Genomic DNA, 19,701 nt, shown 5'->3' on the forward strand with positions numbered 1-19,701 from the left:
GTTTGGAATAAAAATTTACAAAATTTGTGAATCAAGTTCTGGCTACTGTCTGTCTTTCAAAATTTATGTAGGTGATGATGTAACGGATCCAAGTCTGCCAGCGAGTACAAACGTCGTGCTCAACATGTGTGAACCCTTGTTAGGCCAAGGACATACATTGTTTTTAGATAACTGGTATTCTTCCCCAGATTTATTCAAAAGGCTACACGACAAGCAGATGAATGTAATTGGAACTGTTAGACAGAACCGAAAAGACATGCCTCGCGATATCAGTAAGAAGAAACTAAAACGTGGAGAGTATGAGACGTGGGCTGCCAACAGTATGTTGTGTGTGAAGTGGAAAGATAACAAGGATGTTTGCTTTCTCACCACTAAACACAAATCAGCTGACATGACAGGGACAGGCAAACTCAGGCGAAAGAAAGGACAAACTCCGAGGGAAGAAGTGATAAAGCCCAAGTGTGGCCTTGAATACCAGAAGGGGATGGGTGGTGTTGACCTTCAGGATCAGGTTACAGCTCTGTTCCCTGTCATGCGACGCACAGTGAAAGGATATAGGAAAATATTCTTTTATCTCCTAGATATGTGTATTTTCAATTCCTTCACTGTGTATCACAAGATCGCTGCTAACAGAAAGACGAGCTACACAGACTTCCGAACTAGCATTGCGCAGCAGCTACTAGAGACTGTTCAGTTGCCGGAGTACTCGGTTCGAGGTCGACCTTCAGTGAGCACCACCCCAACCAGATTACAAGCTAAATTATGGGCCCACTTTCCCATGCGTATTCCCCCTACAGAGAAGAAATCAAAAGTCACAAGAAGGTGTGTTGTGTGCTACAGCCGGGGTAAAAGAAGCGAAAGTTGCTGGCAGTGCAAAAAGTGTGGCGTAGCTCTTCACTTAGAAGAATGTTTTGAGGTGTACCACACCCAGCAGACGTACTAAAATAGCGGCATTGGTAAGTTTATTACTTCTTTATCATGCATGCAAATTTTCAGAAAGGAATATTTACTGGTTGGTTTTGTATGATTTTCTAAATAATAGTGTGATGACGACGGCCGCAGAGCGGTATTTAAATGTGATTTCTTAGTGAACTCCTATGGTATTTAAATGTGAGGCGAATGGGTTAAGGATTGTATGGCTCTAATGTTGTGGGGGAGAGAATTCCATATTCTAGCTCCATCATGTCATTCATTTCATTAACTCCTCTGATGAGGTTGACATCAGGAAGAGCATCCAGTCATAAAAACCCGTCACGACAGATTCACCTCACCTCATACCGGACCCCGAAGAGAAATGGGACAAGGGTTGGACAAACAAACTCTAGGAGTGGGTAACTATGTCAAGCAAATATACATTCCTGCAGTGCGGTATGGTAAGGTTCATTTTCCTTTACACACTCACATAAGAAAATAAGGGAGTAAAGATATTTGAGAGCAGTGCATGTTTCGAGGAACCCCGCCTGTGACACTTATTATGAGGATAGTCTGCAAGGTTAGAGGGTGGGTAAGACCGTGCTTCAAACACCTTCTGCTTGCTTTGATGCCAGCTTGGAATGCAATGGCCATGGCATACTGAAATCCAAAGCACAAAGGCAGACAATCCCTTAGCAAAAGATAAATGGAAATGAAACACTGACAATCACATCTAAAAATATAAATAATATGACAGAATGAATAGTTGTTAGAGACTTATACTACCACACAGTCGATACTCCACGACTGCAGGCCCTGTTGTCTCTTTTTACTCTAGCATACTGCCTGTAGCCATTCTGCGTTTAAGCTTGGTTGGTAACGATGGTTCGAGAAGGGATGCGCGCCGCGGAAGACATCTGGAACGGCGTGCTGTTACGTTGCACAGAACGACCGCTGTCATCAACCTTCTTATAGCAGTTACAGACAATATGCACATTTCACAAGGGTATAAGATAAGAGAATTGAAAGAACACTTACTTGTCCACCAGCAGCACATGCAGCAACAAGACCCAGTTGACCATTTTCTCGGATGAGACGGTTAGCAGTGTGAGCAATAAGGCGAACACCTAACAACAAATAAAATTTAATACATTAAAAATAAAGAGGAATTCCTATAGGTGATCAATTATATCATAAATGACTGATATTGCTTACCTGTTGCACCGAAAGGATGACCAATGCTCAGGGATCCACCCCAGTTATTGAACTTGTCCATAGGAGGGACACCAACTTTGCTGCTACGATTCATGTAGTTCTTTGCAAACCAATCTGAGTCCATTGCTTTCAAATTGGCCAAAATTTGTCCCTGCAAAACAATTCCCATGACTTATGTGTGATCATTTTTCAATACAAGGCATATCAAATGAACTGCATATCACCGGGCTTCTCCATCATACTACGACCATGCACCCTCTCACTGTTATCACAATGTCATTCCACCAAGAGACACAAACAAGTTCACTTATAAAACACAAAATAACTTTAAAATGTGAATAGAAGTGGGTCATTTTTGAAAATTATGATGAATGCAAAAGCTGATAAGTAAAATATATATACACATTTTTTTTAAAGTCTTAATTAACGTAAATGAAGAATACAAGGGGCTTGCATATGGAGAGGAGTAAGGCAAGGATGTACCCTCTTATCAGTTTCTTTTTGCTCAGGAAAAAAAAAAAAAGAGCAAAGAAAAAAAAGCTTGAATGCATGGTATTCTACGAGTTCCTCGCAGGTATACTTTTCTGGAGTGAAATTAAGGTTTTAGTAATAACTAAGTGGTTTTAATCCAGATAATCATATTTAATTATTTATTTTAAGAATCATTGTCAGGTACTAGTTTCAACCCACAACAGATGTCAACCTCAATAATAATAATAATAATAATAATAATAATAATAATAATAATAATAATAATAATAATAATAATAATAATAATAATAATAATACTCACTCTGTAGGCTTCTGAGGGATGTGAAGTTCCTGTGCCGATCACATAATCCTCTTCCATCCTTTTCGATCTTGAGCCTGCTCTTCCCAGTTATCAATTTGGAGGGTCTGGCATACCTTGTTGATCTCCTTCAAGGTGCTTTGGGGGTCTTCCTGAAGGTTTTTTCCCCATTAAGAGATCCCTTGTATAGATCTACTAGTGCTCTGTTATCCTGCACCCTCAGTACATGTCCAGCCCAGCGCAGTCTGTTGGATTCTATCACACCCATTATAGTGTGTTGTTGAGAGAGGGTGTAAATCTCATAATTAGATCTTATCTGCCTGCTTTGGGAGATAGGATCAAATCATGGGCCAAAATATATTTTCTATAAACTTTATTCTCGAAGACTTGCAACTGCTGCTGCTCTTTCTTGCATACAGAAGTACTGGTTGAATGATTGTATTGTAATCATTTTTGCATTCCTTGTTTAAAACTTGGAGCCTAATATAGGGCTCAGAGTAAAATGCCTTATTTTCATTCTTTATTCTAGCTTGATGTTCCTGTTGCCTTTGGTTTTTCTCATCGATTAATACACCAAGGAATTTAAACTCCTCTTCTTTTAAATATATATTTACCAATCTTCAAAGGAAATCTGTCAACCTCCTCATGATTCAGTCTCTGTACAACCATGTAATGTGTCTTATTTACCCGTAAGCCAATTTTTGCTGCCATTTCCTCTAGTTCCACAAATAACTGCCTAATTTCTAGTTCATTGTGGCCAATAAGAAAAATATCATCTGCATATGCAAGGACTATGTTGTCTCCCCAATATGATGCCAGCAGGTACAAGTGCTAATTTCCTGATAATCTTCTCCAGTGCAATGTTGAACAGAAGAGGAGAGAGTGCATCCCCTTGTCTCAGACCAGTTTTATTCTGGAAGGAACTTGATTTTCTGCCCTTGAGCAAAACACAGCTAACATTACCATCCATACACAGTTTGCACATGTTAATTTTATGGGAAAGCCAAACTCCATCATGATGTTCCACAGCCCTTCTGTATGGATTGAATCATATGCCTTGAAGAAATATATAAAGAGATAATGAACCGAGTCCTTGTGTTCCCACACCTTATCATTAATAGTCTTAATTGGAAATATGTTATCTGCAGTGAATCTGTTACTATGAAAACCGTTCTGATAGTCCCCCAAAAACATTTTCAGCAAATGGTTTTAAACACTGTAAAAGAATAAGACAGAATTTTGTAGGCCATTACAAGAGATATGCCATGATAATGTTGAAGTTCTTCCTTATCCCTTCCTTTATGAATTGGGAGAATAAGTGATTCCTGCCATTCTTTTGGAATAACTTATTCGTGCCGTATCCTTAGGATGATCTTACATATGTATTGATGTAATCTTTCTCCACCGTACTTAATAAGCTCAACAGGAGTGTTGTCAGTACCTGAAGCTTTATTGTTTTTTTAAACGTATAATACTTTGTAATACCTCTTCATATGATGGCTCTGGTATTTGTTCTTCTGATGGGGAACTAGATGGTTTACCAAAACAGGTTTCTGGATCACAATTCAGCAAGGAATCAAAGTATTGCTTACAGTAATTTAATAATTTGTCCTGATCAGCAATTACATTTCCAGACTTCTCACATAATACTCGATCTTGGTTGAAATCCTTTTTTAATTGTGTTGACAGTTCCATACATCTTGGAGATGTTCTTGTTTCTGTAGTCATCTTGGAATGATTCTATTTGTTGTCTCAGGTAGACTTTTTTCTTTCTACGAATTGATTTACTACATTCTTTCTGTTTTTCTCTGTACAGTTTCTCAAAATCTACATTCTTATTAGACTGCAGCCACTTATTATTATTATTATTATTATTATTATTAATACTGTTCTATTAACTACTTTTATGGTTATTGGAGACGCCAAGGTGCTGAAATTTAGTCCCGCAGGAGTTCTTTTAAGTACCAGTAAATCCACCGACACGAGGCTGACACGAGTGTCTTCAAATACCACCGGACTGAGCCAGCATCGAACTTGCCAAGGTTGGGGTCAAAAGGCCAGCGCCTCAACTGTCTGAGCCACTCAGTCCGACAGGTCATCCTAAGCCAATAACAAAAGGGAAATAGACAACATGGCAAGATCCAGAAACTATTGAACCTATAGATATCTACACAGTGGGGGTGGTGTGAATTGTTGTTATTATTATTATTATTTTTTTTTTTGCTAGTTGCTTTACGTCGCACCGACACAGATAGGTCTTATGGCGACGATGGGACAGGGAAGGGCTAGGAGTTGGAAGGAAGCGGCCGTGGCCTTAAGGTACAGCCCCAGCATTTGCCTGGTGTGAAAATGGGAAACCACGGAAAACCATTTTCAGGGCTGCCGACAGTGGGGTTCGAACCTACTATCTCCTGAATACTGGATACTGGCCGCACTTAAGCGACTGCAGTTATCGAGCTTGGTGTTTTTATTATTATTATTATTATTATTATTATTATTATTATTACTGCATTTGTTAAGGACATCTATGAACCATGTTTACACAATTTTTATAATTAAAATCTAGTTCAGAAAACTATGAAGATGCCTTAGGCAATGAAGTCATGTTCTAAAGCTTAGATACATGCAGTATTTCAGTATTTATAAAATACATGTAATATTTCAGTGTATATAAAGAAATAAATAAATTAATTGAGTTGTGATAATCCTCAGCCTGTTTCCAGTCATTCGACTGAGTCAGGAATGGAAAGAATTAACCTTCCATCTAACGGCGAGGACAGGAATTGTGCCGAAGCCCGTGGAACAATGATTAATGAATGACATAAAATGAAATTATGCTGAAGTGTGTTGCTGGAATGAAAGATGACAGGGAAAACCGGAGTATCCCGAGAACAACCTGTCTTGCCTCTGCTTTGTCCAGCACAAAGCTCACATGGAGAGACCAGGAGATTCATGTAATTGAGTAGTATAATGTGTTAAATATTCAATGATGTGTCTTAATATGCTGGGATGTGGAAAAGAACATCTGTTTTTTTACTTTTGAAAGCTGGCATGCCTGCAATTACAGAGGCAATGAATGAATGATTGAATGAATGAATGAACTTTACAAAGCAAAAAAATTAAATGTATCCTCCTAATTCAATACCAAACATTCCATCATTAGATGGAGCAATAAAATTCAAACATGTTTCAGCTCGTTTGAGCCATCTTCAATGAAATAAGGGTGAGGGGTTAAAGTAATCTACATAATATAAGCTAAGGATGTGTTAAAAATGACTAACATTAATAATAGATATTTGAACTCTGGATTTTACAAATTAGAATGCCAATCCTGTAATTCCAGCTAAGTAGGTCAAACAGGCCGCAATTTTGTCATAAGATACGCCGAACATCACAACACACTCAAATATAATCGTTTTTCAGCTATGGGTGAACATCATAAAGCATTCAGCCATGAATACACATCAATAGATAAAGATCTTAAGATCTTGCTTTATGAGCAAAAAGGCACCTTGCTCAACATTCGAGAGCATCCACATCGATTTAGATCAGTTTATGACCCCCTGTCACAATTTAAATGAAATCAACGAAGAAAAGAACATTCTACTTGAAACATTCATTCCATATATTTGTCAGAACTTCTATAATAAAAACAAGCCCCACCTCCATCTCTCCAACTCGCTACCACTCCCCACCAGCCCTGCACCACCCTTCCCCCTCCGCTCCTCCCATCCTCGCAAACACAGCTGATCCAACAATAGACACGATCGTACGAACGAGACCGTTAACTTTGAGAAGGCCAGTTCGAGAGGACAACCACATTTTTAAGTACCGTAAGTTTTAAAGTTTTCTTAACACCCATTTTACACTTTTTACTTATCAGCCCAAGTTTCTCAAACCACCTCATTTTTTTCCACTACAGATTGGAACTTCATTGACGGTTTCCACTATGGTCACTTACAGTTTACCATGCACCCGTTCCTCCTCCAACACAGCTTCTCAATTTCGTCGCTGCCCTCCCGACCATTTAAAATAAGGCAAACACACCTAGCCAACACTGGAAATAATCTTCAAGAAGAGGGACCGCTAAATTGAGAAGAAATTGGGAATGGTGCTATTCTATAAGATTTTAAATTCATCAGTGTTTTTTCCCATCACTTATCCCATACATTTCACCTGGCATGTTGTCTCCTCTCAAACTTGGTTTCTCAAGTTTTTTCGCTCCCCTCCTAGCCATTCGCAGGATGGTGTTTCTACAAAGACAGACTGTTAGCCTGAATTTTAAACACAGTGATTTCGTCCTGTTTTTGAAGTGTTATCTAACTAAACATTTTCAGTCTAAGAGGTTCACAACCTCACTATTAGCACTTATTGTTTCATTTCCATCTGTTATCTTTTATTTTATTTTCTTAGGTTTAGCACATTTTTTTATTTCAATTATGTTTTATATTAACCCTTAGTTCACTGAATTTATCTCAGCGAGATATTTATTGCTCCATCTAGTGATGTAAATATTGTACATTGGTATTGTTTTCATTTCCATCTGTCTTCTTTTGTTTTTCATTATGTTTTTAGCACATCCTTAACTTATGCAAATTACATTAAGCCCCCCCCTCCCCCCTCTATTTCACTTAAGATGGTTCAAACGAGCCAAAACATGTTTGAATTTTATTGCTCTATCTATTGATGGTATATGTTTTGTATTGAATTAGGATACTTTTTTTTTTTTGCTTTGTAAAGTGAAAAACCGTCAATACGGAATGATTCTAATATCTTGTAATGAATGAATGTACGGAAATAATGGAAGGGATAAAAATTAATGGTGAGAGAATGATTAGGTTTGCTGATGATATTGCAATCAATGAGGAAAGAAAAGAATTATCAAAGAAGTGAAAATGACTTTTATAAAACGTTATATCGAGTGTGTTGCTAATCATATCTTGGCTAATAGGAAAAGAGAAGACTAAAGGCATTTGGGTTGCGGTTTTGGACATCAATAGAAAGAATACCCCCAGACAGCAAATATGACATGGATGTTATTTAAATGAAGAGATTTATTTACTGGACATTTGCACATCCACTTTTTTTTCTATTTTTGTTACTGGTTTAACATTGCACTAACACACAAAGAGGTTTTCAGCAATACAATTATGGGAAAGGGCTATGACTGGAAAGGTAGTAGCTGAGGCCTTAATTAAGATACAGCTCCAGCATTTTCCTGGCATGAAAATAGGACATCATGGAAAACCATCTTCAGTGCTGCTGAATGCAAGCTGATTGCTATGTGACCCAAACCACGCAGCCATTTGCCATTAACATCACTCAATTATCCAACAAAATGAATTAGTCAAACACACTTACATTGCTGGAGTATACCTCAACATACACTTTCAACAATAATGATTAAAAACTCAAAAATGAAGCATTTCGGGTTTATGTTTATAATATATTTTTCCTATTTGGGTGTGAGGAACCCACCCCACTGTTTGACCAAGTATTTCTGATATACCTACAGTAAAACCTTGTGAATTCGAAGTTGTTGGAACACAAAAATCAGACTTTAAATTATGTGACTTCGAATTAACCGCAACCAGTAATTCAGAAATGCCAACCCTTGTCGCGTCACAAAATATTGTAAGACCCGTAACTGCATGCAATGAACCTTGATTCACAGTTTAAATCTTTCAAAAGCCACGGAAAAAAATAAATGTCTAAATGTATCCAACAATGTGCATTTACAGTATTCAAATAATGCGCTTGGATAACTCACTGGCAAACACAACCTCACGCAACAAAATAATAAATACGTGATTCAAAGACAAGGAGAAATCTATGGTGGCTCCCCTGTGCAAGTGCTTTATTAACTGGATTACTGTACTGTATGTATTTAGATGCGCTGTACTTGCAAGGAAAGTACCCGAAGCCCTTAAAACATCATGGCTTATTGAACTTTCCTATGACGAGAGGAGGAAGTATCTCGCTTCCGCCTGCAATGCAACTCAAGACAGTGACCCCACTCTTGTATGATTTCCCGACCCGGCACTTCTCTCCTTTAAAACAGCAAGTCCATTTGGACTTGGCATTAAAGGAGGAGAAAAAAAAGCAGTTTCTTCGGCGTTGAGAATATTGTTTGGTGCGTACAAATCAATTATGTGAGCCACGCTTTTTTCTGCCAACTGTCGGCATTTCCAATGTTCACGGAATCAGCTTCGCCGCACATTATCTGCTATGTGATGTTGTGGCGTTGGTAAAAATGCTGAACACAAAAGAATTATACGATTTCACTCAAACTCAGTAACTATGAAGCACACTGTGGACACACCGAAGTGAGTGAAAGTGCAGACTACCCCTGAACATTCTGGAAGATGCGTTCTATCATGACATGCAGAGATTTTGAATTGAAATTACTCTGTAAAATACTATTTTTTAAAAGTGTTAAGGCAGTTTTGAATTAAAAGACTGAATTTTGGTAATGGGACCAACATTGCTCTTCGAATGACGAATTATACGTATTTCAAATTAAATCGTTTAAATAACTTGCAAAACCACACTTCATGTTTCCGGGAACAAGAGCTTCTTTGATTCGGACGGGATTCTGAATTAACAGATTTTGAATTATCGAGGTTCTACTGCATGTACTTTTAGCCCCTGTGACTCCCTTACACTCTTCTTCAGTTATTCAAATATACACTCTAGGTATGGATATTCTTACAATAAGCTATGTAAATATGTATCACTTACTGCAAAAGCTTCATGAACTTCCCACACATCAATATCTTCAAGCTTGAGTCCAGCCTTCTCCAAAACTTTGGGAATTGCATAGGATGGCCTAAAATTAAAATAATGCATAAATAAGAGCTGAAAAACTAAACTAAATTTACTTCTTGGTAGTTCTGCGTACAAGAGCACAAATAGAAATTCATTGTATAAATTTATCTGCAGTATTTGGTTCCTAAATTTAAAAATAAATAATTTATATTACATGTATGTACAGGGTCTCTCTCTTATAAACCCAGACTGTCCAGCAGCATTTCTCCTCTCCGAGACCTAAATAGCTGTACCACAGGCGTGCGCATAGTTCCTGACTTTGCAAAGAGTGTACAAGTGTTTGACCTAGCATCAATAGCCAGTCTGAATCTCAGCTGTTAATACAGTGAGACAGTTATCATTGCAACACCGTATTTCCGAATGCAAAAGTATTAATCAGCTCGACAGGTACGCAATGCATTTCTTCAGCAATTTCTTGGTAAAGTGCCACCTTCATGAGCACAAATTCATGTAATTGTAAATAAATTTGAAACTACTGGCTCAGTGCTCAATAAAAAACATGCGCACACACTAACAGTTTTAACAGAGGAAAAGTCAGATGACATTGGTGAGAATCTTGAACGGTCACTGAATAGAACACTTGCAAAATGAGCACAAGTACGGGTTTTGGTTTCTTCTCCACACAGAGCTACAAAGCTGTTACACATTAAACCGTACAGGTTTACATGGGCCCACTGTTTAAACCTTGCTGATCCAGCCACAAGAGAGATATTGCGAGTGGTATCTTGCATCATTGAATGATCGTTTATTTGACCCACAGCTTGTGTTCTTTTCTGATGAGGCCTGGTTTCATCTTATCCTTTTCACTGCCGAGTTTTGATGACCAGGCAATCCCTCTGGGCTGGGTTTTTTCAAAGGAAGAAGCACTTTTACAAATGCATTTTTAATGATACTAGTGACTTGACTTATTTCCTTTAATTCCAGGTGGAACATAGGGCCTCGACGAAATTTCTCCAGCTTGTTCTATCTGCCTCCAATGTTTCAATACTATTAATACTATAATATAATACTATACCATCCTCTTAGGCCCGCATCCCAATAAGGGGTTGGGGGTGGAGTGAGATATTTTACACCATATTTTTACAGCCGGATGCCTTTCCTGATTCAATCCTCAGTTGAAATGAATGATGGTGAATGAAACTGGATAAGGAAGTGGAAGGAATCAGCTGTAGCTTATGAATAGGAACTGTCCCGACATTTGCTTGGGAGTGCAAAAGGGAAACCACGAAACAAAAAGAAATTCTCAGCACAGCTGACGGTGGGGTTCGAACCCACTCGCCAGCCGAGTACAGAGTTTGGTTCCATAGTCGTAGCATGTTAATATCTGCGGCTACTGCGCTCGGTGATACTGTTACTGAAATATAATGTAAAATTGTTGATCCAAGAACAGGTATTATCAAAATCATTTACATTTGTGGAAAAAATTATTTATCTGAGGAAGGGGTGACAATTCTGCATGAGATTCATAATTACTACTTTGTCTGACATTTCTTGTAGTTTAATATTGCCACTTAGAACTTCTCCACCTTCATTATAAAATTATAGCTCTCCAGAATCACTATTTATGAGGAAACATTCAATTTCTTCGTCAAGAGATGAATGTATACGTCAACACGCCATGATGGCTACACGTTAGCAGGAAAGATGTTCCACTCCAAGGAAGCTGAAATAACACCAGATTGCTTTCAAAACATGCAAAATGGAGTGGTATATCTGCTGTAGAGAACTTCTTTGGGCATTTCCATGGAATCTCAAAGCACGACACTATATTGCATTCATCTGTGAGATCGGTGAAGTACACACTGCACGAAAACGTATATATACGGGTTTGGCGGACAAGGCACAGCGTTCAATAACGTATATATACCGGTTTGGCAGTGAATGGGTTAATGGTCATGTGAACAGTCATAACTCTCGCTTTTGGTGTGCAGAAAATCCTAATGGTGTTTATAAAGTCCCTCATTATAAAGGATAACAATTCATCTTTTATAAGGTAAGATTTCATATAAGAATGTATACACACTTACAGCAGTCAGCCGTACGGAACGTAAGTTGGGCTGAGGCAGCTGCTGTAGCGCAGGGTGCAAACACCGCGAGCTCGGTCTGGGTCTATAAAAGAGACCCGGGTTGAGCTTTTCACAGCAGAAGCCTGCAGTTAAAATATCCCTTACTGATGCAAAATGTACACTGGGTAATGCTAAGAGAAGAGAAGAGAAGAGAAGAGAAGAGAAGAGAAGAGAAGAGAAGAGAAGAGAAGAGAAGAGAAGAGAAGAGAGGTTGGTTTTTCTAGACACTTTTACTTTAGATTTCTCCCTTTACTTTCATTCTGTGGCTAGTCAAACTAAGAATTTCTTATCAGTTGAGATGGCCTTGTCTTCCACTGTGAATGGATGACTGAAACGCGGACAGATCAAACAGATAGCAGGCATCTTGGATTGCATTGCATTCGCCCAGGGCATCTGCATCTGGTGCAGGAAAACCCCACTGCTGTACATGGCACTCCACAATCACAACTTTTATTATAATTTGGATCCACCTTATTCAATAAAAAAACTGTTGGTTAGATGAAATTACAACATATATTTCAATCAGAACTAGTTTCGACGCCCTTTTTACGTCATCAGCTGATATAGGTTCTTGGAAAAATTGGCAATCACATAAGTTTATCTACGTCAAATTGAACACAATTTAAAACCATATTAACAACCTAAAACTGTGTTACAATTAAACTGTTTCAAAGTCCATATTTTCTACAAGTCCGAGACTTGCGAGTCTTAAAACTTAAATCGATGAAAACATATGTAAACCAGTTTCCCCACTAATAAACTAACGTGGATTAAAAGAACAACTTAAAAATAAAATAGTCTTGAAGAAACATTAGCTTAATTTAACACACTTCTTAAAATGTGACGTAGAATCGTATTAAAATAATTCAATAAAATCTTCAGAGTCGCTTTAATGGAGCAATCCTAGTGAGGTGGAAACGAGCAATCGGTCCTTTAAGATGTTAACAAGTACAACGTTCCCAGTTCAATGCGGACTTGAAATAATAGGAATCTAATAAACTATCGCTTAACTGAAGAGAAAATATAAAATTACGTCTTATAACAAACGTTTTTATGTGACTCACCTCAAAAGATCGCTGTCCATGCGAAACACAATGAAGCCTAGCGAGCAGTATTGTGTTAGTAATCAAGTGTCCAAGGTTGGTCTGGGCCGAAGGGGGGAAATAGGGGAAAGCAGGAGGAGCAACTGAGGAGCGGCAACCTGTTGGAGCTCCGGAGGGCGTGGTCGTAGAAAGCAACTAGTAAAGCTATTACGCATAATATGAAACACTGTCCTATTGACCGGTATATGTACATTTTTAAAAAACTCAATAAGGAAATCAAAAAGAATATTTGATTTTTCAGAAATTTCATTTAAATTAAGGTTTGGATTAAAATACTGATCCAGGTGTATATAGCAACCCTCCGTAACATCCAGCAAACTTCCTTTTCCTAAGTTCTCCAAGATCTCAATGTCCTGTCCTATAGATGTGAATTTATGCTTTAGATCATGTACATGCTGACCTACCGTGGAAAATCTGTTATATTTTATTGCATTGGTATGTTCCGTGTATCTAATTTTAAAACTTCGTCCTGTTTGACCTAGATATGTGCACCCACAGTCGTTACATTTAAATCTATACATGCCCGATTTGGTATATGGGTTCGATCTATTAACTGAGGCTGAATTGTGCAATACAACTGTATTATTATTATCGGTACAAAACGAAACCTTGACATTATGTTTCTTGAAAACATTAGAAAACTTATATACATCCTTATTATAAGTAAATATTGCGAACGCCTTCTGATTAGGTTTGTCTTTGGCCAAAGTGGTTTGTAAACGGTACCTGAACTTGTTGATGATACGTTCAGTAAAGCATTCACTAAAACCATTAACCTTAGCCATTGAACGGATTATATTGAGTTCTTTATTCAAATTAGCTTTTGTCGTGGGGATCCTAAATGCCCGTTCTACTAAACTATTGTATGTAGAGTTTTTTTGACTGTGGGTGTTCTGAGTCTTGTCTAATAGTGACTGCCGTTTGTGTAGGCTTTCTAAAAATACTATAAGCAAAAGATGAATCCGATCTGTTGATTTTTAAGTTAAGAAAATTAATTGATTCACTACTTTCTGACTCCAAAGTAAATTTAATCTGTGGGTCAATGTTATTAAGTACATCTAGAGTAGTCGTTACGTCCCTAACACGTTCGTCTAAAATTACTGATGTACTGTCCACAAATCTAGACCAAAACAGAATGTTGTCAAATTCTCCGTCGTTCTCCATCATGTATGTTTCCAAAGAATCCGGATAAATCTCCGAAGATTCCATTGCCAACACATCCTGTTTATAAATGACCTTGTCAAAGACGTAATTATTATTTACAAGTAACTTAACCAATTTCCTGAAATCTTGTATTTCAAGTTCACTTAGCTGACTATAGGATCTTAGATTCTTAAAAACAATAAGAAGCAACTTATTGGTTCTAATACTTGGAAACATGTTGACAACATCAAATGAATGTAAGGTATGGTGAGCTTGTAATTTAAAATTGCTCAATTTATTAACCAGTTCTATGGAGTTCTTTATGGATTTGTTTGCCGTAAATCTATAGTGTTGTTTAAGGAATTTCTGAATGAACTTAGCTAATTTGTATAGAGGACTGGGCCTGTAATTTATTATGGGCCGAATGGGAACCCCGGCCTTGGTGAATCTTGGGGAGTGCTCTCGCTGTTGGAAGGCCCGGGTTCATATCTACTAGTTTTTGCTTCTCCTGTTCGGTAAAAAGGAAGGAAGTATTCTTCTTCTCTGTTCTTGAAAAAGCGCATATCAGATTCTGTTTGGTGAATCTGAATCCACAAACATGGGAATCGCTTGCTGAAGATCATTCAACCTGGTGACAGATCATCCCGGGCGCTGTCAAGACGTTTAAAGGGAAACAGCGCAGTTATAAAGAGGCCAAGCAACAAGCACGAAAAATCAGGGCAGCTCAACTACGCCCTCCTCCAACAATTCTGTGTGATCTGTGTGGTCGTTTGCCCCATGCTAAGATTGGACTGTTGCATAAGACCAATAAATACAAGAATTGTAAATACTAAGATTGGAATGTTTAGTCACCGTAAACACATCCACAGATAGCCTTGATTTCGGAGTGAAGTGACACAGAAGAAAATTATACTCGGAAACAAGTTAAAGCCGACGATTACTTACGTACAAAGAAATGTAATTTGTCTAGCTCAGTCTTTTGGAAGGTAACAACCTATATATGGCACAGATTTGGCCTGAGTTTGTTTCAGTGAATTTTGTCTCACGGCAACGGACGAGTTAAAGCCGACGACGATTACTTACGTACAAAGAAACGTAATTTGTCTAGCGCAGTCTTTTGGAAGGTAACAACCTATATCTGGCAGAGATTTGGCCTGAGTTTGTTTCAGTGAATTTTGTCTCACAGCAACAGACTGCTGAGCTGATAAGAGAGCAAAAATTACACTAGTGTTCAACATTATTTCACATTAGTGCTGAAATATAAGAGCCTCAATATTTCCTACGACTAATGGTTTCTTCGGAGATTGTCTAATTTTCTGCTATTTCTAGTCTGGTGGCACTTTTTTCATTATAGGAATGAAGTTGCAATAACGCCGAGTGTTGGGCGGCGTAAATAGCCTGAACCATTACAAGGACCAACGGCTAAGAGTGGAGGTGTCCTTATTGAAGGAAAATGGGCCCTCGGTGAAGGAAATGCCACTGAAACTCCATATCAACTCTGTGACCTGTACTCCAGAGTAGCGGTTACAAAAGGCGTCTGTTCTCCATGTTAGGAGTGGCCAGCAAGTTTCGGTTGGCAGTAGCTCTAAGATGCCTTTGGGAGTGCCGAACCCATTGTAATAAAAGTCTGTATGATGACAAGTGTACTGAAACCTCGGAAAATGCTGGGGCATTCCCCACAAGCGACGTGCAATTCTTGTGAAGCTAGGAGAAATGTGAAAATAGGCGACCAGCAACCAAATACATCAAGATAGCGACCATCAATGTAGTGACACTAACAGGGAAAGTGGAAGAAATTGTAGATTTTATGGTTGACAAAGATATAGCTTTGCTGAGAATCAGTGAGACCAAATGGAAAGGAATAGGTGAGAGGAAACTAAAGAAAGGATACACCTTTTAATATAGTGGCAGAAGACAAGCCAAAAATGGTGTAGGTCTCATAATTAGAAAAGACCTAAAGGAATACCTAGAATTGGTGGAAAACATAAATGACTGGTTGATTAAGGTCAGATTGAGACTTGAAACTGCTGTTACATGCTCCACAAACAGGAAATACACATACAGATCTAGAGGAATACCTTGAATATCTGGAAGGCCATATGCAGGACAAACAACTTGTGATCATAGGAGACATGAATGCCCAAGTAGGTCAGGAAAGAAAAGGACATGAAGAGTTTATAAGTCCATTTGGATACGGGAAGAGAAACCAGGCTGGAGAAATTTTGATACTTTTGTAACAGAAATGGTTTTGAAAGAAAAACAGTCAGAAGATAACAAGATATACTTGAGATAAAAAAAATCAAAACTCTGATAGATTACATTTTGGTCGAGAAATGTAACAGGAAAATGTTGGTAGACATAACAGCCCTCCCAAGTGAATCTTTCAAAGAAGATCACAGAGTTGTGATAGCTAAATTAAAGATGGAAAAGGTACAAAAGATGACGGATTAGAAATGCCCTGGTGGAATGACAGGGTAAAAAGATATAGTTAAAAGGAAGAAAGAAGCTTGGAAAAGATGGCTGAGAAACAGAATACAGGCACTGCAAGAAGGAAAGCTCCAAGGTGGTTCAGGAAGTGAAAAAGAAATGCTGGCAAAAATTCACTGAATCTCTGCAAGAAGATACAACCAGAATCAAAAAGATCATAGTCCAGTGGGTTAAAAAGAAGAAAAACCCAGGTGAAGGTGCTTAACTTCATTACAAATGACAAGGAGGAAGTGATGATGCAGAAGCAGGATATATTGCAGAGAAGGGGGAAAAAATTTGAACAGCTTTACAACGTGCAAAATACCTCAGTACAAGGAGAAATCAAAGAACCAGATTTAGTGCAGATGGAAGATAAGGTAAACGAGGTGTCCATGGCAAAGACTGAGTGGGCCACTAAATGAATGAAATGAGGCAAGGCAGCTGGAATTGATGAGGTCACCATAGAAATGATAATAGCAGCAGGAGCATTTGGTCTACAGTGGTTGTATAGACTCTTCAGAGTGATATGGAGAGAAAAGACTGTTCCAAAATAATGGACAAAAGGGGTCATTATACTAATCTTCAAAAAAGGAGACAGGAAGCAATGTGAAAAGTACAGAGGAGTGACACTGATATCTCATATAGCTAAATACCTTGAAAGAATCTTGGATAAATGAATAAGAGAGTAATGGGAAAATTGGAAGAACACCAGTATGGATTCAACATTTACATTGCATCAAATGATGGAAAGGGGAATATGGGAAGAACATTGTAGTAACATTTCTAGATATTGAAAAGGCATATGACAGTGTCCCAAGGAATTTGGTATGGAAAACATTGATAGAGGCACAGACTGGGAACAAAACAATGCAGATGGTACTAGCAATGTATCAAAATTGTGAAAGCTGTGTTGGAACCAAAGTGGGTCAAACTGAATGGTTCAGAGTTGAGACTGGCTTCAAACAGGGAAGTGTATTGTCTCCCTTACTCTTCATTATCATCATGGATAGAATTCTACATAATATCAAGAAGATGATGGGCAAGCAAGTAAAGTCTATGCTCTTTGCTGATGACATTGTAATTTGGGGAGATAATGAAGAGGAAGTACAGACAAGTTGATTTATGGAATGAGGATATAAGAAATTTTGGAATGAACATTAGTACTGCGAAAAGCAAGACTTCGATCATGACGAGAGGTAACAGAAAATCCAGGGGAGTGATAAAAATAGGAAATGAACCTCTTGATGTAGTGAAAAATTTTAAATACTTGGGCAGTGTGATGTCACAAGATGGAAATTTGGATGGAGAAATTGATTTAATACAGCAGTCTGCAAGTTTCTACCAGTATGTGGGAGACATTGTATGGAACAAAAATGTGTCAATGAAGTGCAAGAAGGTTTTATACTCGTCCTATTATAAACCTACACTGACCTATGCATCAGCAGCCTGGACGTTGACTAAGCGGAACCAAAGTAAGATACAAGCAGATGAAATGAGGTTCTTGAGGAGCATACAGGGAAAGACAAGACGAGATAGAATATGAAATGATGAAATAAGGAGAAGGGTTGGAGTGTGTAAACTTCAAGAGATTGATATAGCAAAGCTAAAATGGTTCGGACACATGATGAGAATGCCAGGGGAGAGAATACCAAAAAGAACATTCATGGATACAGAGTCTGCAAAGAGGCCTAGGGGACGGCCTAGAATGAGATGGAGCTCTGTTGTGGACTGTACTGCTTTGGTACACTACCCTACCCAGAATCTGGAAGAGGGAATGGATGAAGAAAGCAGAGAAAAAATTGCAATAAAGAGGCAAGCAGTGCTGATCAGGAACTTCAACTTTGTCCGCATGGCAGCACCACTGTAACATTTTGCCAGTTATTCATACGCTAAATGAAGCGAATGGCATACATTCAATCATCATCTATTAAAGATACTATTTAAAAAAGTTTATGTTGGGTCCACCTTGTGAATACACTTTGAATGACTGAAAATTATTTATTCTATCATACATGTTTCTTTAATAGATTTAGACAAGTTATTACAGGATCAAATGAAATTAAGTTTTGTCAGATAATGATTTCTAAGGCCTCTAAATTTGACAACTTTCACATTATTATTTTAATCATACAAATACACTGATGATACTAACTGCTACTTACCCCAATATTATGAAGGTGGGAATAATAAACTTATGACCCTGACAGGAAAATCAGAAAAGTTGATTGACTTTATGGAGAAAGAGGATGTTGCAATAACAGAACTGAGGTAAAGTGGAGTGAAGAGGATAATTAGAGGGTACACCCTCTACTGGCGTGGAGGAGATGAGGCAAACAATGGAGTAGAAATGATTGTTAACAAAATCCTGGATGAAAATGTGGATAGGGTAGACTAGGTTAGTGATAGAATAATCAGAGTACGACTGAGGACGGAAGAAGGAGTAAAAGATTTCATCCAAGTTTATGCACCACAAACTGGAAACAGTGAGGAAAATATAGAAGAATTCTTGGAGACACTGAAGGAAGTAATCCCCGATGTGGAAGTGATAGTCATGGGAGACCACAATGTGCAGGTTGGAAATAACAGAATTGGTAAAGAAGAAGTGAGTGATTGGTCCATTTGGATATGGAGAAAGAAACAGTGAGGGAGATAAGTTAACTGATTTTTGTGAGAGAAATGGAATGATTGTGGGTAACACTTGATTTAGAAAGAAGAATAGTATAATACTTGTTTAAAGAGCCTAAATTCTAGGTCATCAGCCCCTAATGGTATAAAATGAGACGAAATGTTATGACAGTTTAAAAATTCATAATCCTCCACTGACCAGAATTCGAAAACATGAGGACAAAGAATGAATGGATGGATATGAAGTTAAAACAATCAGTGGATCCGACCCGCAATGCCCCTCATTTCCCAGAAACTAGCGTTAAACAATGGTATTACTGACCAAGGGACTGCTTCCAAAGCATAAAACTAAATCGATGATGATTGTAGACAAAACGGTTCCAAAATCGAGGTCATCGTCTCCTCATAATGGTACTTATCAATAGGAAAATAGAACCATGCTATGTGTTATGTTGCGGTACTACTCAAAAGCAACGTAGATTCGCGGTATTCCACATATTATGGTACTATTTACAGGTAATGCGCACATGTAACACAGACCTATGGTGTTCCG

General features: G+C 38.1%; 1 protein-coding gene across 1 annotated transcript in view; it reads right to left on the reverse strand.

The window, feature by feature from the left end:
- The window catches only part of Mtpbeta (mitochondrial trifunctional protein beta subunit), a 100,801-nt gene that overhangs the window by 24,239 nt on the left and 56,861 nt on the right, over positions 1-19,701 (reverse strand). Inside the window, exons 8-10 of the mRNA XM_068228035.1 lie at positions 9,659-9,746; positions 2,128-2,278; positions 1,951-2,039 (exon numbers count right to left, since the gene is read on the reverse strand). Of these exons, the coding sequence (XP_068084136.1) occupies positions 1,951-2,039; positions 2,128-2,278; positions 9,659-9,746 (328 nt within the window). The remainder of the gene's footprint in view (positions 1-1,950; positions 2,040-2,127; positions 2,279-9,658; positions 9,747-19,701) is intronic.

This window comes from Anabrus simplex, chromosome 6, assembly GCF_040414725.1.
Source record: "Anabrus simplex isolate iqAnaSimp1 chromosome 6, ASM4041472v1, whole genome shotgun sequence".
Lineage (NCBI taxonomy): Eukaryota > Metazoa > Arthropoda > Insecta > Orthoptera > Tettigoniidae > Anabrus > Anabrus simplex.